Consider the following 19,886-nt stretch of genomic DNA (forward strand, 5'->3'; position numbering starts at 1 on the left):
CCCCCTGCCTCCCATTCCTGAGGGGATAGATGTGATGTCCCCCTCTATTTTCTCCTTTTCCCTTGTTCTATTTGGCATTCATTCCATTTTGACCACCACCTTCTTTGACCATTCAATGCTCTAAATAAATCATGACTGGGGGAAAAAAGAAAAAAGAAAAAGAAATTGCTCCACCATTATCTCTCTGTGAATCACTTATTAGGAGCTAGGATCTCCACTGAGATGAAAAGATATATATAAACACCATGCTGCACATGCATAGATCACTTCTCCCAGTACTTTGTCCTGACTAAAACTACACAAAGAACAAAGCATATATGGGCACAAAAAAACAATTGGCACCACCCTTAGCTGGAAATCTCACCCACTTTTAGTCATGCAGGCCTTTAGCTGAAGGGTATGCTGGGGAATACCTGGCGGGTCCTTTGGTCTCCATGACTAGGAAGGGATATGTGACAAAGGTTTAGCTGCTGATGAGAAGAGTTTTCAACTCATTAGATTGAAGGGATAAATAAAAAGGAGAAAAATTATTTATTAAGTACTTATCATGTGCTAAGTACTAGGGAATGCAAACACAAAAGCAAAGACAGTAGCTGCCCTTTCAGAAGCTTACATTGTAATGAGGGTAAGGAGAAGACACACATAGGGGAAGTCAGGGAGGGGATCTCTGATCTAGAAAGTTAGGTGCTGAGTGAGACCATAAGGGAACAGATTGATACAGTCCACCCAGGAACAATGGCAGAGTTGATTTGGTTTCAGAACTAGTCAGGAGTGGGGAGGGGTTGAAGGAGGGGATAGAGAAGAAAGGGTTCATGATAAAGCAGCTGAAAATGCCATGGAAGAAATGATCAGAGAGTAGAGAGTGAAGTCAGGTATGGTGGCTGGGACTTTCTTGAAATATTAGTCTGAGGGGCAGCTAGGTGGTACAGTGGATAAAGCACTGGCCTTGGATTCAGGAGGACCTGAATTCAAATCCGACCTCAGACACTTGACACTTACTAGCTATGTGACCCTGGGCAAGTCACTTAACCCCAATTGCCTCACCAAAAAAAAAAAAATTAAAAAAAAAAAGAAATATTAGTCTGGGAGAGGCAGCCATCCATCATTACAGTGAAGCCCCAGGGCAAAAGTTCCTCCAGGGCAGCAAGGTGATTGGTAATAGAAAGTCACAAGAGTTTATTTCATATAGTGGTGACTGTCACAACTACACTTTAGACAAATCCCTGGTATGAATGGATTGAGATGGGAGAGACTTGAGGTAGGGAAATAAATGGCTATTGTCATAGTCCAGGGGAGAGATGATGAGGGCCTGAAGCAGTATGGTGGTTGTATAAGTAGAGAGAAGAAAATGTGGGTAAAAGATATAGGGAGCGGGGCAGCTAGGTGGTGCAGTGGATAGAGCACTGGCCCTGGAGTCAGGAGTACCTGGGTTCAAATCTGGCCTCAGACACTTAACACTTACTAGCTGTGTGATCCTGGGCAAGTCACTTAACCCCCAATTGCCTCACTTACAAAAAAAACCAACCATATAGAGAGATTACAAAAGGAAAATGACTGAATATGGACAAAGATACAGATACAGTCAGAGGCAGAGGCAGAGGGAGATAGGGAATGACAGAGAAGAGAGGGAGGGAAAGAGAAAGGAAGAAGAGGAAGAGGAGGAAAGAGAAGAGGGGGAGGGAGAGAGAGGAAAAAAAGAGAAAGAAGGAGAAAGAGGGGGAGAGAGAGACAGAGAAATAGGGAAATCCAGAGTAGTGGAGGGTTTGAGGGGAAAGATAGTTTTGGATATTTTGTGTTTGAGGTGAGACATTCTGTACTATAGGTACTTAGTTACATGGACCTAGAACTCAGAAGAGAGCCTATGTTGGATAAATGTATTTTGGAATCACCAGCATAATATTGTAGAGGAATGGGCATTGGGTTCTGCCTCCCCACCACCCCACAATAATGTAATCAGGAAGATTCTGATGTGAAAGATTGAATCAGGCAATCAATCAAAAGTAAACCAGGTGAAAGTGTGAATAAGTCCTTAATCAGTTTGAAAGGATCTTGAGGTTTTTGGTGATTGGATACCACAACTGTGACTAACTGAAAGAATCAAACATTGTCTCTGTTGAGTGATGGTTAGTGATGTTTAAGTCCTGGAGGTGAAGCAAACTAATAGGGAGGGAAGAGAACATTTTCTATCTCTCTCTCCCTTGCCCTCCCCTCTCCATTGACCAGATACTGATATTCTGAACTTCAGAAACATCAGAAGCTCTGTAGTTCCCATCTGCATCTGGAACATCATCCACCAGTGCTGAAAATAGTATCTTTGGAACAGCAGCATTAGTATCTGGGGACCAAGAGATAAATCTTGGACAAGAAAGTCAACTTCAGGACTCAGTACAAACATTCAGAGCTAAGTAGAGTGACACCTAAGGGGAACTTCATAAGGATTCTAGGAAAGGAGAGCTCTGAGTTTACTCTTTTGTCGAATGTACTCTCTAAGTTTGAGCTTATCCTTCCCCCCAACCCCTGGAACTCTGTGTATGGAAGGAGAGAATGAAGCCCCAGTTTGGAGGGATATTTCTAGAACAATTGGCTTTGCTATAACAGCTTACTAAATTCCCTTTGCTAAAAAGCTATTTGTCTGGCAAAGAATTCAAAATCAAGGGAATGCCCATCAATAGGGGAATGGCTAAACAAGTTGTGGTATATGAATGCAATGGAATACTATTGTGCTGTAAGAAATGATGAACAGGAGGAGTTCAGAGAAACCTGAAAGGACTTAGATGAACTGATGCTGACTGAGAGGAGCAGAACCAAGAGAACATTGTACACAGTGACAGCAACATTGCGTGATGAACAATGGTGATAGACTTGCCTCTTCTCAGCAGTGCAACAATCCAAAACAATTTCAAAGAACTCATGATAGAAAATGTTCTCAACATCCAGAAAAAAGAACTGTGGATTATGAATGCAGATTGAACCGTACTGTTTCCTTTTGGACTGTTTTTTCCCTTCTTTTTTGAGGTTTTTCCCTTGTGCTCTGATTCTTCTTTCACAAGATGAATAATATAGAAATATGTTTAATGTGATTGTACATATATAACCTATATCAGACTGCTTTCCATCTTGAGAAGGAGGGAAGAAAGGGAGGGTGAGAGAAAAATTTGGAACTAAAAATCCTATGAAAACAAATGTTGAAAACTATCCTTATATGTAACTGGAAAATAATAAAATACTTTAAAAATAAAAGCTATTTGTTTACTGGCTGATTGAAATGGGAAGCACACTAGTTGGGGTTTTGTGAGCAATAATACTAGAAAACCCAGCTCCTCAGGTTACCCGTACAATCCTGAGAAAGAGAGTAGTAGTAGTGCAACTGAACTTTCAGGACCTGGCCCACTAATGATAGGGGGAGTTGAAAAAAGGAGCTGTGGATGGATGTTACAATAATAACATTCCCCTTCTTTCCTTCTATGCTGTTGTAAGGACTGAAGGAACAATTGCCTGGGATAGCACTTTGAATAGCAGGAGTTATTAGTAAAGCCTATCCCCTGCCCTCACTTTCATTCTCACCAAATCATCCTGTCAATTCTGTTTGTTTGTTTGTGAGGCAATTGGGGTTAAGTGACTTGCCCAAGGTCACAAAGCTAGTAAGTTTCAAGTGTCTGAGGCCGGATTTGAATTCAGGTATTCCTGACTCCAGGGCTGGTGCTCTATCCACTGTGCCACCTAGCTGCCCCTGCATCCTGTCAATTCTACCATGGCAATGTCTCATGCTTGTCTCCATGCTGGAGCCAGCAAGCCATTGCTAAGTTTTCAGCTTGAACATTTACACCTCAGAAATCATCAAGTGCTTTTGTTGATTGACTAGACTTAAGAAATTGTTAATAGGGGCAGCTAGGTGGCACAGTGAATAGAGCACTGGCCCTGGAGTCAGGAATACCTGAGTTCAAATCCGGCCTCAGACACTTAACAATTACTAGCTGTGTGACCTTGGGCAAGTCACTTAACCCCAATTGCCTCACTAAAAAAAAAAAAGAAAAAAAGAAAAAAGAAATTATTAATAAGGAGCAGACCCAAGAAGGCAGAAAAGATGCAGACATTCACCCAACCTCTCCCAAATTCCCTTTCAAACAGCTTTAAGTAATACCAAATAATAAATTTGGGAATGGAAGAACTCACAAAAGGATGGGATGAAACAATTTTTCAGCCCAAGACAACTTAGAAGGTTGGCAAGAAAGATCTGTTGCACCTGCAGTGAGAGTGGAACGCAATCCAGTGCACACAGGCTGGAAAGATAGCATCAGGCCTTGAGGGCAACTGAATTAGTATCAGTGGCTCTGGAGCTCTCAGCCCACAGACATTAAAGGTTTGGACCATTGATCAGAAGGAGAATATAGGGGTCCCTTTGCTGGCACTGGGTGTATAACTCTTTTGCATACACAAATTTGGTTGCAGTCCTGGGTCATGCATGGTCCAGGGTGAGAAGGAGCACTAGCACACCAAAGTTTGTGGCTGCAAGGGAGCAGGAACCCTGGTTACAGTTCCATGGTGGTAAAGAGTGCTTGTGGTCACTCACAGACCAAAGCAATAGTAAATATACCTCTTCTTAGATCATACCACCTTGGAAGAATTGAAAACTTACACACACACTCACACACACACTCACACACACACACACCCTCCCTCCACCATCCCCCCCCCCCCCCAACTAGCTTTGAAAACAGATGCACAAAAAAACTTGAATCTTAGGACAATGCCTCTTTCATCCTAGGAGAAAAGTCCAACTTTTACATAAAGTTAAAAGTTAAAAAATAGACTGTGGAAATGACCAAACAACAATAACAAAAGAACCTGACCACAGAAAGCTTCTACAGTAACAGGGAAGATCAAAACACAAACTCAGAAGAAGACAACAAAGTTAAAACTGCTATAATTTAAAGCCTCACAGAAAAATCTGAATTGGTCTTGGGCCCAAAAAGAATTTCTGGAAGACCTTAAAAGGAAGTTTCAAAGTCAAATAAGAAAGGTAGAGGAAAAATTGGAAAAAGAAATGTGATGTGAGAAAATTATGAAGAAAACTAACAGCTTGGCAAAAGAAACACAGAAAATACTGAAGTAAATAATACCTTAAAAACAGAATAAGCATATTGGCAAAAGAGGCACAAAAATTCACTAAAGAGAAGAATTCCTTAAAAAGCATAATTGGCCAAATGGAAAAAGAGACACAGAAATTTACTGAAGAAAATAATTCCCTAAAAATCAGAATTGGGTAAGTGGAGACTAATGACTCCATGAAAAGTAAAAAATGAATGGAAAACATAGAATAAAATGTGAAATACCTCATTGGAAAAACAACTGACATGGAAAATAGATATAGGAGAGATAATTTTAAAATGATTGGACTACCTGAATGTCAAGATAAAAAAAAAAAGAGCCTAGAGATAATCTTGCAAGAAATTATCAAAGAAAATGTCCCTAATACTCTAGAACTAGAGTTTAAAATTGAAATTGAAAGAATCTACCAATCACCTCCTGAAAGAGATTCCAAAATGAAAACTCCCAGTAACATTATAGTCAAATTCCCAAGGTCCCTGTCAAAGAGAAAATATTGCAAGTAGCAAGAAAGAAATAATTTAGATATCATATAGGCATACTCAGGATAACACAAGATTTAGCAGATTCTACATTAAAGAATCAGAGAGCTTGGGAAACATTATTCTGTAGGGCAAAGAAGCTACAAAGGATTACAACCAAGAATCACCTGCCCAGCAAAACTGAGTATAATCCTTCAGGGGAAAAAAGTAAATATTCAATGAAATAGAGGACTTCCAAGCATTCTTAATGATAAGATTCTTGATTCTTGGTGATAAGACCAGAGTTGAATAGAAAATTTGCCTTTCAAATACAAGACTCAAGAGAAGCATGAAAAGATAAACAAGAAAGAAGGGATCCAATAAGGTTAAACTGTTTACATTCCTATATGGGAAGATGATACTTGTAACTCCTGAGAACTTTCTCATTATTAGGGCAGTTAGAAAATCCAACCTAAAATGGAAAAAATAGATTTTTTTTTCACAATACTTACAGGAATACCCAGAAGAAATTAAGGAAAAGATTAAAAAAAAAAAGAGCTCTGCAGGAAGAAATTAGAAGGAGAACAAATATCTTAGGCAGAAAATAGTAAAACTTACTCAAGTAACAGGCTCCCTGAATATTAGAATAGACAAAACAAATCAATAACATGATGACACAGCAAGAAATATTAAACAAAATGAAAAGACTGAAAAAAATAAAGAAAAAATGTAAAGTATCTGCTATCAAAAACAACTGACCTGGAAAACAGGACAAGGAGAAATCATTTAAGAATCACTGTTGGGGAAGCTAGGTGGCGCAGTGGATAGAGCACTGGCCCTGGATTCAGTAGGACCTGAGTTAAAATCCAGCCTGAGACACTTGACACTTACTAGCTGTGTGACCCTGGGCAAGTCACTTAACCCCAATCGTCTCACCAAAAACCAAAAAACAAACAAACAAAAAAAGAATCACCATTAACTGTGATAGACTTAACTCTTCTCAGCAATACAATGATCCAAGATAATTCCAAAGGACTCATGATGGAAAATGCTCTCTATATCCAGAAAAAAGAATTGTGGCCCACAGCACAGCTAGGAAGATTTTTTTTTAAATAAAGAGAATGTGGGTGTTCCCTTGCTTAAAAACAAAAACAAAAACAAAAAATCTGGAATCTGGATACAGATTGAACCATACTGTTTCTACTTTTTGTATTTGTTTCTTTTTCTTTTTTGAAGTTTTTCCCTTTTGCTCTGATTCTTCTTTCACAGCATGACTAATGCAGAAATATGTTTAATGTGATTGTACATATATAACCTATATCAAATTGTTTGCTGTCTTGGGAAGGGGGGATGGAAGGGAGGGAGGGAGAAAATTTTGGAACTAGACATCTTATAAAAGCAAATGTTGAAAACTATCTCTACATGTAACTGGAAAATAATAAAATACTTTTACGATTAAAAAAAAAGAATCATTGTACTCCCTAGAAACTATGATTAAAAAAAAACATCAGGGGCAGCTAGGTGGCACAGTGGATAGAGCACCGGCCCTGGAGTCAGCAGTACCTGGGTTCAAATCTGGCCTCAGACACTTAACACTTACTAGCTGTGTGACCCTGGGCAAGTCACTTAACCCCAATTGCCTCACTAAAAAAACAAAAACAAAAACAAAACGACAAAAAAAAAACCTGAATACTACATTTGAAGAAATGAAAACTGTACAGTCTATTAAAACCAAAGGGCAACATGAAAATAGAAAACATCTACCTACTACCTCATGAAAGAAACCTTCAAAAGGATACCATAAATGTCATAGCCAAAATCTGAAGCTTCCATATGAAAGAAAAAAAATTGCAATCAACCAGAAAGACAGAGTTCAACTGCCTGTGAAGCACAGTTAGGATCACACAAGATTTGGAAGCTTTTAGTATAAATGAAAAGAAATCTTGGAATACAGAATGCAGCCAGTTCTCACTTAAGTGGACCTTTTTACAGACTTTTCCCTCTCCTTTGATGCTCCAAGTGGCCCCACCCCTTCCACAGCTCGATGACATTTGCATAATGCAAATATATGTAAATAAAGAACTGTCTGTATTTCAAAGGGCAAATGATATAGGATTACAAATAAGAATAACTTACCCTGAAAAGGTTAATATAATTATATAGGGGAAAATTAGATTTTAATTTTTAAATATTTTTTGGAAAATTCCTTTTTTTTTCAATTATATGTAAAGATAGTTTTCAATATTCATTTTTGTAAGATTTTGAGTTCCAGATTTTTCTCTCATCTTCCCTTCCCTCCCCTTCCCAAAGCCAGCCAGTAGTCTGATATAGGTTATACATTACAATCATGTTAAACATATTTCTACATTAGTCATGTTGTTGGAAGGTAAAAAACACAAGAAAAAATAACAACAATTAACAACAACACAAAAACAAAGATGAAAATAGTATGCTTCAGTCTACATTCAGACTCCACAGTTCTTTTTCTGGATGTGGAGAGCATTTTCCATCATGAATCTTTTGGCATTGTCTTAGATCATTGTATTGTTGAAAAGAGCTAAGTCTATCACAGTTGATCACACAACCTTGTTGATGCTATGCACAATGTTCTACTGGTTCTGCTCACTTCACTCAGCATCAATTCATGTAAGTCTTTACAGGTTTTTCTGAAATCTGTCTGTCATTTCTTATAGCACAATAATAATACATTACATCCATATACCACAACTTGTTTAGCCATTCCCCAATTGATGGGTATCTCCATAATTTCCAATTCTTTGCCACCACAAAAAGAGCAGTTATAAATATTTTTGTACATGTGGGTCCTTTTCCCATTTTTATGATCTCTGGGATATTGACCTAGTGGTGGTATTACTGGGTCAAAGAGTATGCACAGTTTTATAGCCTTTTGAATATTGTTCCAAATTGCTCTTCAGAATGGTTGGATCAGTTCACAATTCCACCAATAGTGCATTAGCGTTACAATTTTTCCACATATTCTCCAACATTTATCATTTTCCTTTTTGTCATATTAGCCAATTGGACAGATGCGAGATAGGACCTCAGAGTAGTTTTAATTTGCATTTCTCTAATCAGTAGTAATTGAGAACATTTTTTCATATGGCTATAGATAGCTTTAATTTTGTCTGAAAACTGCCTATTCATATCCTTTGACCATTTTTCAACTGGGGAGGGGAATTGAATTTTTAATGGATAGAAGACTTTTAAGCATTCCTGATAAAAAAGACCAGAGCTGAGTAGCAACTTTAAAAAACACGAGCCAAGAGAAACCTAGAAAGATAAATTGATTTGAGTAACTGAAAGGGATTGTAGGATGATGCAATGCTAACATTTTAATAGGGGGAGAAGAAGCAAGTGTCCCTTTAGAATCACAATTTATTCAAAGGATATTGAAGGGGGCAGCTAGATGGCCCAGTGGATAGAGCACCGGCCCTGGAGTCAGGAGTACCTGAGTTCAAATCTGGCCTCAGACACTTAACACTTACTAGCTGTGTGACCCTGGGCAAGTCACTTAACCCCAATTGCCTCACTAAAAAACAAACAAACAAAACAAAGGATATTGAAGAAGTTAAATAAGTAAAACAAAGAACTTAGGGGAGGATTAGTTCTTTTCTGAGGATCTTAAGAGGAGAAAGAAAGGAAGGATAAAAGGAAGTAAAGGGGCGTAGAAACAATTATTTTTTACAATTCACTTCAGGAGAACCTAATTCCTAAACTAAACAAAGGAGGATGCATACATTTACACAATACAGTTTAGTGTGGAAACCATGCATTAAAATTCAACAAAGGAAAAGGTATTCAACAGAAGAATTGAGGAAGAAGGAAGGAAAGAAGCCTGTTTCTTGGAAGCCACAGAGTGTTGACAGGGGGGGAAGCCCCAAGACCTTGCCTGTGAACAGAGCAGCTGAAGAGAGTGAGGCAAGAAGTGAGGCAGGAGTTGACTAAGACCTTTTGAATATCTCCAGATCCAGTCAAGGACAGATAGGGGACACAATGGATAAAGCACCAGGTCTGAAATCAGGAAGACCCGAGTTCAAATCTGACCTCAGATGCTTATTAGTTCTGGGACCCTGCACAAGTCACTTCACCCTGTTTGTCTTAGTTTCCTCACCTTTAAAATGAACTGGAGAAGGAAATGGCCATCCTGCATCATCATGACTCCCAGGAGCAGGTGTCTCCTCATGGGGAGACACCAGCGAAGGAGCTCTGTGCATGCATCAAACCCCCATTACAAAAAAAAAAGAAAAAGAGGAGAGGAGAGGAGAGGAGAGGAGAGGAGAGGAGAGGAGAGGAGAGGAGAGGAGAGGAGAGGAGAGGAGAGGAGAGGAGAGGAGAGGAGAGGAGAGGAGAGGAGAGGAGAGGAGAGGAGAGGAGAGGAGAGGAGAGGAGAGGAGAGGAGAGGAGAGGAGAGAGAGGAGAGGAGAGGAGAGGAGAGGAGAGGAGAGGAGAGGAGAGGAGAGGAGAGGAGAGGAGAGGAGAGGAGAGGAGAGGAGAGGAGAGGAGAGGAGAGGAGAGGAGAGGAGAGGAGAGGAGAGGAGAGGAGAGGAGAGGAGAGGAGAGGAGAGGAGAGGAGAGGAGAGGAGAGGAGAGGAGAGGAGAGGAAAGAAAAGAAAAGAAAAGAAAAGAAAAGAAAAGAAAAGAAAAGAAAAGAAAAGAAAAGAAAAGAAAAGAAAAGAAAACCAAGGCTTGTTTCCGTCTGAAGAGAGGGGATGGGATAAACAGGGGACACAGGTTGCAAGCCTGATTGGGGAGGGGGAGGGAGGTGCGCTGGTGCCGAGGTTCAGCTTGAGCTGGGATCGCCACCTGGTGGCTTGTGCAGAGATTACATACTGAGCTGCTATTCCCGCCCACCTAATGTCTATTTCTTTCAGTCCCATATAAGGTAGATTCTCCAGTGGAGAGGACACTTCTGACGTGTGCTTGTGCCTTATTGTCCTATGAAACTATGAACTCCTTAAAGGCCAGGGAGGCTAAAATTTTGTCTCTCCCAACAATCAGCACAGGGCTCTTTGAACAAAGTAGGTGTTTAATCAATGTTTACTAAGTGAATAAATGGATGAATTCTTTGCACTGCCAAAAATGCTTTTTCCCCTCCAGTGTAATCTTAGAATGTAGGATGTTGGAACTGGAAAGGACCATAGGGGTTGTTGTGGAGATTTTATTTTGCACATGAGGGAACCAAGGCTCAGGATGAGAACAGATTTTTTTTTTAAAGTCATGAATCCCATTAATGGGAAAGCTGGGACTTGAATATGGGTGCTTTGATTTCCATTCTAGTGTTCTTAGTCAATAAATATATTTATTCAAAACAAATCAACACATTGGTCCTGTCAGAAAACATCTGTCTCGTTGGGCACATTGAGTCTGCCACCTCTCTACCCAGATGTGGGAAACATTATTGGTTACCACATGGATTAGAGTTCTGGTACCTTTCATTACATGAGTGTAATCATTGTATAAGTCTACCTATTTGTCTGCATTCTTCATATTCATCATTTCTTACAGCACAATAATATTCTATAATGTGTGTACCCCATAATTTGTTTCATTGCTCTTTAATTTGCTATTATAAAAAGTGCTACAACAAATATTTTGGTACCTATAGGATCTTTCCCTCTGTCTTTGACATCTTCAGGGTATGTGCCTGGTAGTCACATTACTGAATCAATTGGTTTTGTAGGTATGTGTCCAAAAATATCTTCCAGGAATAGCTGGATCAATTCACAACTCCACCAACATTGCATTAGTCTATCTGCCATCCTGTAGCCCAATATTTGCTATTTTCATCTTTTGTTATTTTTCCAGAGGACTGAATTTTCCTAATGCACTGTTTCCCACAGCTCTTATCTACCTCTAAGTCTAAAAGCTTCTTTTAAACTTTGCCTTTTTCAGACCTTAAGGGGCATCATTTGCATATGTTCAGCCCAGGAAATCACTGAACACTCATCAGGGACAATGATCTTGCCTCCTGTACAAATGAAAGCTTCTGAACCTTCCCTTCCCATCCCCCTCCCCATTAATGGACAAGTGAGAGAAATTCATAAGTGAAAACTGGCAGAATCTAAGATAGCAGAGATTGTTTGTGGTTATTGGGGAAATAACCATTGCTTTGGTCATAATCTAACCTCCATAGATATAAATTTAGAAAACACGTTGGCTAAATACCACAAGCTAGGATGAGGGCTCTGACCAAGAACAACTAGCCTCACACCAAGAAAGAACTGGAGTTGGGGGGGGGGGCAGTTAGGTGCTGCAGTGGATAAAGCACTGGCCCTGGATTCAGGAGGACCTGAGTTCAAATCCAGCCTCAGACACTTGACACTTACTAGCTGTGTGACCCTGGGCAAGTTACTTAACCCTCATTGCCCCACAAAAAAACAAAAACAGGAATTGGAGTTGGGGGGGGGCAGAAATAATGCTTATCCTGAAAATGTTGTTGTTATTGTTTTGTCCCAAAGGGATTTTAGTCCTAAAGGACTTAGAATGACCTTGGTCATTTGCTTTCCCTATGTGAATGCCTCTCTATTTGTTGTTCCCTTCTCTGTGATTTATATGTTATAGTAGAGTGTATCAAGGACTTAGAAAGGAGATGTTATGATTCTCACTATGCCACTTCAGTAAATGCGTTTTCTTTGAACTAATTGTGATCTTCTGTGTTTTCTGTCTGACTATTTCTAGAGGAACACATTGGGGTGGGGGGGGTGTTAACAACTATAGTTTTGGGAGTCTAGACACACAGTACCTTGAAGGTGGTTTGTTTGTTCCTCTAAGGAAACACAATTCATGAGTTGAAGGGGAGAATGACCAAAAGGAGGCATTAAATATGGAACAAATTCTAAATTCCTTGTTCAATCATCAATGACCTTTGCACTCCACTCTCTTCCTTGATACTGGGTGAGATAATAGCCAAAATGGTGCAGGAAAGGGCCTGGATTTGAAGACCAAAAAGGCCATGATTTGAATCCCACCTCCATCACTCTTGACTTTAAATCGTTTAACTTTTCTGAGCCTCAGTTTCCTCAGCTATAAGTTAGGCTTAATGGCTTCTGAGATACCTTCTAGTTCTAAATCTATGATCTGGTGAACCTCTTTGGGTCTCTTTTTTTCATCTATAAAATGAAGGGTTGGTCTAGATCAAGGCTTCTCCAGTCCCCCATCTTGCTACTGGACCCAGATGGCTCTGAAGGAGAGAGTGAGGCCATCCCCCACTTAAATCCAATTCACTCCAATGTCATGACATCACCCCAATGTCATGGTTCTCTTCCAGAACGGAGGACAAATAATAACAATCCTTTCTCAGTCTTGACTCTTTGTGACCCCACTTGGGGTTTTCTTGGCAGAGATACTAGAGTGGTTTGCCATTTCCTTCTCCAGCTCATTTTACAGATGAGGAAACAGGCCAACAGAAGTGCCTTCTCCAGGGTCATCTAGCTATAGTAAGTGTCTGAGGCTGGTTTGAGCTCAGCTCCTCCTGACTCCGGTCCTTATACTCTATCCATCCCATTCACCTTCGTGTCCATTCCCCCCACACACACACTGGCTTAAATTTATTTGCATACTCAACCAGAGAGGAAGCTTGAGAAAAACCTAGCCCTACCATTAGATAGTTATTTGTTAACAGAGGACTGAGACCATCCTTCTCTAGAGGTTAAAAAATAAACTATCTTCTGTCTTACTAAATGCCTTTGTTTTGTACTCATTGTCTTCTCTAGCTGATAAGAGGAAAAAGGAAACACAGTGTTGGAGGCTAAGGTTTCAGACCCACACAGTCTTGGATAGGGTAGCTATGCTAGGCAGAGTGTGGGTGTGGATGTCTCCAGAGTTACCCTAGTCCCCTTCTTTCTTTCTGGCATAGACTAGAATGGAGGTCTGGCTCGAGAGGAGCTCACCAGGGCTGCAGCCCAGCCATCAGTGGAGAGGAAGCATTCTTTGGCTAAATCTGGTACCCTGGGGTTGCTTCTTTTACTATCAACCCTAGAGCCCGTGGTCACCAGGCTAGGTAGCCCACACTCCTAGGGAAGGTGGCTACAGCTGAGTGATTGGGGCAGATTTCAACCCTAGAGAGCTCCAGACTGTCTGATCCTGGTCTTCAGACTCCCGATGAGGAGGGGGGAGGGGTAGAGGGGAGGGGGAGGAGGAGAAGGGGGAGGGGGAGAGAGAGGAGGGGGAGGAAAGAGAAGGGGGAAGAGGGGGAGGGGGAGGAGGGGGGAGGAAAGAGAAGGGGGGAGGAGGGGGGAGAAAAATCCAAGTGTTCCCTCTATCCCACAGGATTCCAGGCTCTGCCATTAACTTTATTTATAACCTTGGGAAAGCCTCTTTTTCCCACTTGGCCTCAATTTCCCCATTTGTAAAATAAGGGATTCGACTCGCCCTCTAGCGAAAAAGCAACAAACAAACAAAACAACCCCACAGGATCAGGCCTGAGGGGGCCTAGCTCTGCAACGGACTCACTAAACCAAGTCACTGCCTCTGGCCTTCAATTTACTCGTCTGAAAAAAAAAAAATGAAAGGTAGGTCCCTTCCAGTTCCGAACGGGCATTCCCATCCTTTAATTCCGGGGTTCCAGCCGTGACATTCTAGAACTGTCTTTCCAGGAGGGCGTCCTGGAGGCGGTGCCGGCTCCGGGACTACAAGACCCGGCCTGCCTCGGGCCGGGAGTGGGCGGGGCCGGAGCCAAGCGAGCTGGAGCTCGAGCTTGGACAGCGGCCGAGGTGCAGCAGGTACCTGGGCCAGGGCTGCGGCCATCGCCATCGCGGGGCAGTGGGACGGACGGACTGGGGAGGCGCCGGGGTGAGCCAGTGCTAAGAGTCGCCGGGTTGGTTGCCTGGCCCTTTAAATATCGCTGGATTTGGGGAATGAGGGGGGGCGGGGGCGGGAACAGCCCCCAGCCCCTCCCCCCTTGCCTGGGGACCGCCCCGAATCCCCCAGATCCTGGTTGTCCTCACACCTTAGCCCAAGGGGCTGGGGTCTTGGAAGGGTCTCTCCCTCCATGATCCATCACCCCCCCCCTCACTTCCCAACCCGCCACCCACTTCCCATCCCCCCATTCCCCCACCCCCAACCATGCCCTTTTAAGCCCTAAATCCAGGACCTAAGCCTTGCCCGGAATAGCTGCAGGAGCCGGCCGGGTCTCCGGCCCCAGGCAGGGGCTGAGTGGAGGGGCGGTGGAAGGAGTGGGGAGGTACAGGGCATGGTTCCGAATCATCCTTTTCTGCCCGAATGCACGGTCTTGGGGGGAACGTAACCTCCGCCCAAGCCCCAAGCTTGAGGGACTCCCAGTGAGCACATCTAGGTCCAGTCCCTGGCCTTTAATCCTGAGGACATCACCCTCCATTGCCATTCATCTGGGAAACCAGGCACGCGCCTGTCACCCCTCCCCCCTCGAACACACCTGTCTGATATTCTACCTCCCTGTCCCCTGGCTCCCAGCATCCTGGGGCCCAGCTGAGTCGGAGGGAGAGTCCTGGAGTGGGGGGTGGGTGGGGGGGGTGAGTAGGAAGCAAGGGCCAGGTCTTACTGGGAGGTCCCTCCCGTAAGGAGCAGGGAAGGCAAAGCTGTTTTTCTTAGGAGTCTGTGTGTGTTTGGGGTGAGGGTGGGGTGGGGGGCACGGTAGGGTAGGGGGAGGGGAAACAGTGAAAAAAGTCCCGGCTTTGCAACTGAATTTGTGTGAATGCCTTCACCTCTCTGGGACCCAACTTCCCCCATTTGGCAAAATGAAATGCTTGGCCATTTTTGCAAAATCCCATTAACATCTTTGTGCCTCAGTTTCCGTAGATGTAAAAGGAGTGGGTTAGACTGGATGGCCTCTTAAGGGCTTAAGCCACAGGGTGTCCCAAAAGTCTTAGTGCAGCTGTTACAGCATCCATGTATGATCCTCAGTATGTATCTGCATCCATGTGTGGGGGACACTTTGTCAACCTTAGAACCCATACTCATGGTGTGATACTATGAGGGTGACCTAATCTAAGCTCTTCGCCAGTTCTGACATTCTGTGTTCCCTGTCTTGTCTCCATTTTCTGAGATCCCTCCCAGCTCTGATGTTCTGTGTTCTAAGGGACCCTTCAGCTGGGATGCTCTGAGTTCTAGGCTTCTATGACTTGGCATTGCCTGTCTTACCCAAGACAGCAATGGCCTATAAGAATGTGCTGATCACCGGCTGCTCTTCTGGCATCGGCCTGGCCCTGGCCGTACGGCTGGCCAAGGATGAGCTGAAGAGGTTCAAGGTGAGCTGGGCTCTCTTCTCAGGACCTCTCTATCTCCCCTCCCTGCTTTTCCTCACACCTACATCTAGGTTAGGGAGCACTGGTTGTGAGGCTAGAGAGGAGGGCTTAGGATGGCATCACTACCCTCCCAGACTCGGCCCTTCTTGGACTACCTGGCTTACATCTGCTACCCCCCATCAGAAGCAGAAAGGTGCTCAGAACTTTGGGGGGGTGTCCCAGCTCTTCAGGGGGGAATAGCACTGTGATAGCTTTAGGTTCCCATATGTAAAATAATATCGATCTCCAATCTCCACGACCTCTCAAGCTCCCTTCCCACTCTGACATTTTGTGTTGTGAAAAGCTTAGCCATAGAGCACTGGCCCTGGATTCAGGAGGACCTGAGTTCAAATCCATCATCAGATACTTAAAACTTACTAGCTGTGTGACCCTGGGCAAGACACTTAACCCCAATTGCCCCACCAAAAGAAAAAAAAAAAAGCTTAGCCATGGGAGGATTGGGGTATATGTGAGAGGAGGGGGAGACTTTAACATTTGAGTTTGGGTAATTTGTGTTACGAGACTTGGGGGCAGATGCTGGTCTGGGCCTTGGTGGGGAATTTCTGTTCCCCTCCAATCCCCCAGTGATTGCCACCATGCGGGACATGGCAAAGAAAGGACCCCTGGAGGAGAAGGCTGGGGAGACGCTGGAGAAGACGCTTCAGATCCGGCCCTTGGATGTCACCTGTGAAGACTCAGTTCGTCAGTGTGTGGCTGCCATGCCGGACCAAAGGGTGGACATTCTGGGTGAGTTCTTGCCCCCTGAGGCCTCCTAGAATGAGGCATGAGAAGGTAGTCTTGAGAGTCCAAAGCAAAGGAGGCCCAGTCTTGGAGCCTGAGCTTGGGTGTGTTGGGCAGATTTGGCGAGAACAGCCTTTAGTAAGGACATCTGTCTCCAGCTTTGGTGGGGGGATTCTTGCGAGGTGGGGGGAAGACACAGTTAACGTGTCAGAGAGATAGGACTTGCTTATAGATTCTTGAGGTCAAAAAAGAACCTCAGAAACTATCTTCTCTAACCTTTACCTGACCTAAAACCCCTTCTGCCACATAGCATATGGTCATCCAGTCTTTTCTTGAAGATCCCAAGACAGCCCCTTCTACTTGGGAATGCTAGAATCATCAGGAAATAGTTCCAGAAAACAAACATAAAACTGGATTGTTGTAACCTCCACCTGTGGCTCCTAGTTCTGTCCTCTGGGGCCCAGCAGAATAAAGCTAGGCCCTCTTCCCTGTTTCAGGCCTTCAAATACTTGAAGACAGCTGTTGATCCCTTCTAAATCTTATCTTCTTTAGAACATTTCTCATTCCTTTAAGTGGTCCTGGAATGACATGAGCTAGAACCAAAACTATATTTCAATGAGATGGATTTCCTTTGGAATCTTGTGTTTTATTTTATGTACTTGGAAACATTAGTCTAAGAAGGGGTCCTTACACTTCACTAGACTGACTGCTCTAGGACTCCTTGACACAAATAAAGTTAGGAACTCTTGCCCTAGGGGCTCTTTCCTGTCTTGGCCACGCCCTCTGGAAGTTTCCCCAGCTTCTTAGTTAATGGAATCAAATTATTGTAACTGTCTTAAAGTATTTCAAGTTGTCATGGGGAAGAGGGTTCTTGTTCAGTCTAGCTCCAGATGATGGATGTGTATTGGGGTGGGGGTAGGGGTGAGAGGGGTGAGTTGTGGAGAGGCAAGTTTCAACTGAACATAAGGAAGAAACTTCCTAACATGTAGAGCTCACTGGGAGAATGTTCTACCTTGGGAGTGAGCACCCTAGTCACTGGATGACCACCGGGTTAGGATGGCATCCATGAGGGGCATTCCTGCTCGGGTACAGCTTTGGACAAGACCTCTGCGATCCCTAACCCTGAGCCTTCTCTCTTCCCCCCTCTCCCTATTGGCAGTGAGCAATGCAGGGGTAGGTCTGATTGGCCCCCTGGAATGTCACAGCATGGCAACCATACAGCGGGTACTAGACACCAACTTCCTGGGGCTGGTGCGGCTCGTCCAGGAAGTGTTCCCCAGCATGAAGCGGCGCCGCCAGGGGCATATTGTGGTCACAAGCAGCATCCTGGGTCAACAGGGTGAGTCCAGAGCCCTAGGAAGTCAGGGTAGGGAGGGACAGAGGGCTCAAGCCTCTCCTGTTCTTCTACCCCACAGGACTCCTTTTCAATGATGTGTACTGTGCTTCCAAGTTTGCCGTGGAGGGGTTCTGTGAAAGCCTCGCCCTCCAGGCCCTCAAGTTTGGGGTAAAGTGAGTCATGGGGTCCAGGATGTGTGAGGAAGGGTGGGAGCAAAGCAGAGCAGTTGGAGACCTGGGCTTACAAATGCCTTGTCTTCACCTCAGGGTTGCCAGGGGCTTTCCTCACACCAACCCAATGAGGCACGGATTCCATGTATTAGTGTCTTATTTACAGATGAGGAAAGTGAGGCTGAAAGTGAAACGATACCTATAGTGAAGTTACCACATCACCTTCATAGGTAACACTGACTGTGCCACCCTGGACAAATCCAGACCAAACCTGGGGTTCATCCCATTAACACTGTCTACCCTGGATCTGGAGTCAGGACCTAGGTTCCATTCCTGGTTTTCCCATTTAGTTGTGAGACCTCTGAGCTTCATCTGGCTCATCTAAAGAATGAGGACTAGTAATGCCCACTTTGTGTCCCATCCAGTGGTGCCAGGACCACTGTAACAGATGGCAAAGTGCTCTGTCAGCTCTCTGAAGTGGTCTACACGTGGGTCACGGTGCCACAGGAGCCAATGTGCCTCATCCCGTTCTGGGGTCACACACACATCCCACTCCCTCATTTCATGGATCTGTTCCCCAGGGGGTGGAGCTAGGAGCTGGGGGGGGGGATGTCCCAGGCCCCCTAGGTGGCAGCCAGGAGGCTGGAGCCTGTGTTCCCTCAACTCCCAGCATCAGCCTTCTAGAGCCAGGTCCGGTGGTGACAGAGTTTGAGAAGAAACTGTATGAAGAAGTAGCCTCCCTGGACTTCTCCAAGGTGGATGCTGAAACTCGGGACATCTTCCAAGGTTTCTACATGGCCTACTCAAAAGATGTCTTCTCTGCCTTGGGCCAGACCCCAGAGGAGGTGGCAGAGGTAACCTTTCCCCGGACCCCCAGAGCCTGGCCAGCTCCCAGGAAAAACCCAGGTGCCCCCTTCACTTTTCCTCAGATCCTGGAATTTGTCCCTTGGGGTGACTGGGCATCATCACTCCTGCTGGAGAGTCAGCCCCAAGTGGTGCTCTGCTGTCTCTCCCAGCATGCAGTGCAAGTGATTGGGGCATCCAGCCCTCCATTCCGCTGCCAGACCAACAGCGTGTACACACCACTGACCACCCTGAAACATGCAGACCCGTCAGGCCAGCTGCCCCTCAGTGCTTTCCATCAGCTAGTCTTCCAGCATGACCGGCTCTTCCGGGCCAGCCTCAGCCTCCTCAAGATGCTACAATGGAGGAAGCGGCGCGACCTGGGCCCTCTGCCCAGGCCTCCAGCACCCCCCTGACTCCCAGCCCTTAGCTTCGACCCCCTCCCCCATCTACCTTCTTCCAACAGCCCCACAGGGACCCCACGCTGGCATTGACTATGGTGTGTTTGTGGTAGAACGAGGTCTTAAGGTCCTAAGACCTGCCCACCTTCTCCTCTTCCTAGGTTGCTAGATGCCCTAGAGCCTTGGGAATTTTTAGTGTGCAAGGCAGGTTGGCTGGTCCTACCCCCAATTCCTACTGCAGATGATGGCACATTTTCTTAAGCCTCTTTGTCTGTTTCCCCCCTGTCCCCCAGCCCCAAGTTCTTCCCAAAGGGCCAGGAGCTTGCCTTCAATGACCCTAGACACTGGGATGTTACCAGCATGGAGGCAGGGGCTTGCCCATAGCCTGCACAAGCACAAGCCTAGGTGGATCTAGGCCTTCTTGAGCAAGGTCTTCATTGCCTAGAGAGGCCCTGAGGGAGGTGACTACCTTCCCCCTTCTAATAAATATGCATGTCTGGAATTCACCTTTCAATTCTGCATTGCCTTATGGAGCACTGGCCTGAGTC

The 19,886-nt window shown here is 44.5% G+C and overlaps 1 protein-coding gene across 8 annotated transcripts; it reads left to right on the forward strand.

The window, feature by feature from the left end:
- Window positions 1–13,479: 13,479 nt before the first annotated feature.
- On the forward strand, window positions 13,480–19,834 carry LOC122730947 (retinol dehydrogenase 8-like). 8 transcript variants are annotated; one of them, XM_043970618.1, is made up of 9 exons: window positions 13,480–13,530; window positions 14,001–14,098; window positions 14,183–14,403; window positions 15,621–15,810; window positions 16,431–16,594; window positions 17,748–17,927; window positions 18,004–18,097; window positions 18,765–18,948; window positions 19,111–19,834. In XM_043970618.1, the coding sequence occupies exons 4-9, from the start codon at window positions 15,716–15,718 to the stop codon at window positions 19,351–19,353; spliced, it is 960 nt and encodes a 319-aa protein (XP_043826553.1). In that variant the 5' UTR covers window positions 13,480–13,530; window positions 14,001–14,098; window positions 14,183–14,403; window positions 15,621–15,715; the 3' UTR covers window positions 19,354–19,834. The 8 variants fall into 8 exon arrangements, with proteins under 8 accessions (XP_043826553.1, XP_043826578.1, XP_043826561.1 ...); XM_043970643.1 differs by having other exon boundaries at window positions 15,644–15,810; XM_043970626.1 differs by having other exon boundaries at window positions 14,183–14,308.
- Window positions 19,835–19,886: the final 52 nt, after the last annotated feature.

Source organism: Dromiciops gliroides, chromosome 1 (assembly GCF_019393635.1).
Source record: "Dromiciops gliroides isolate mDroGli1 chromosome 1, mDroGli1.pri, whole genome shotgun sequence".
In the NCBI taxonomy this organism is placed as follows: Eukaryota; Metazoa; Chordata; class Mammalia; order Microbiotheria; family Microbiotheriidae; genus Dromiciops; species Dromiciops gliroides.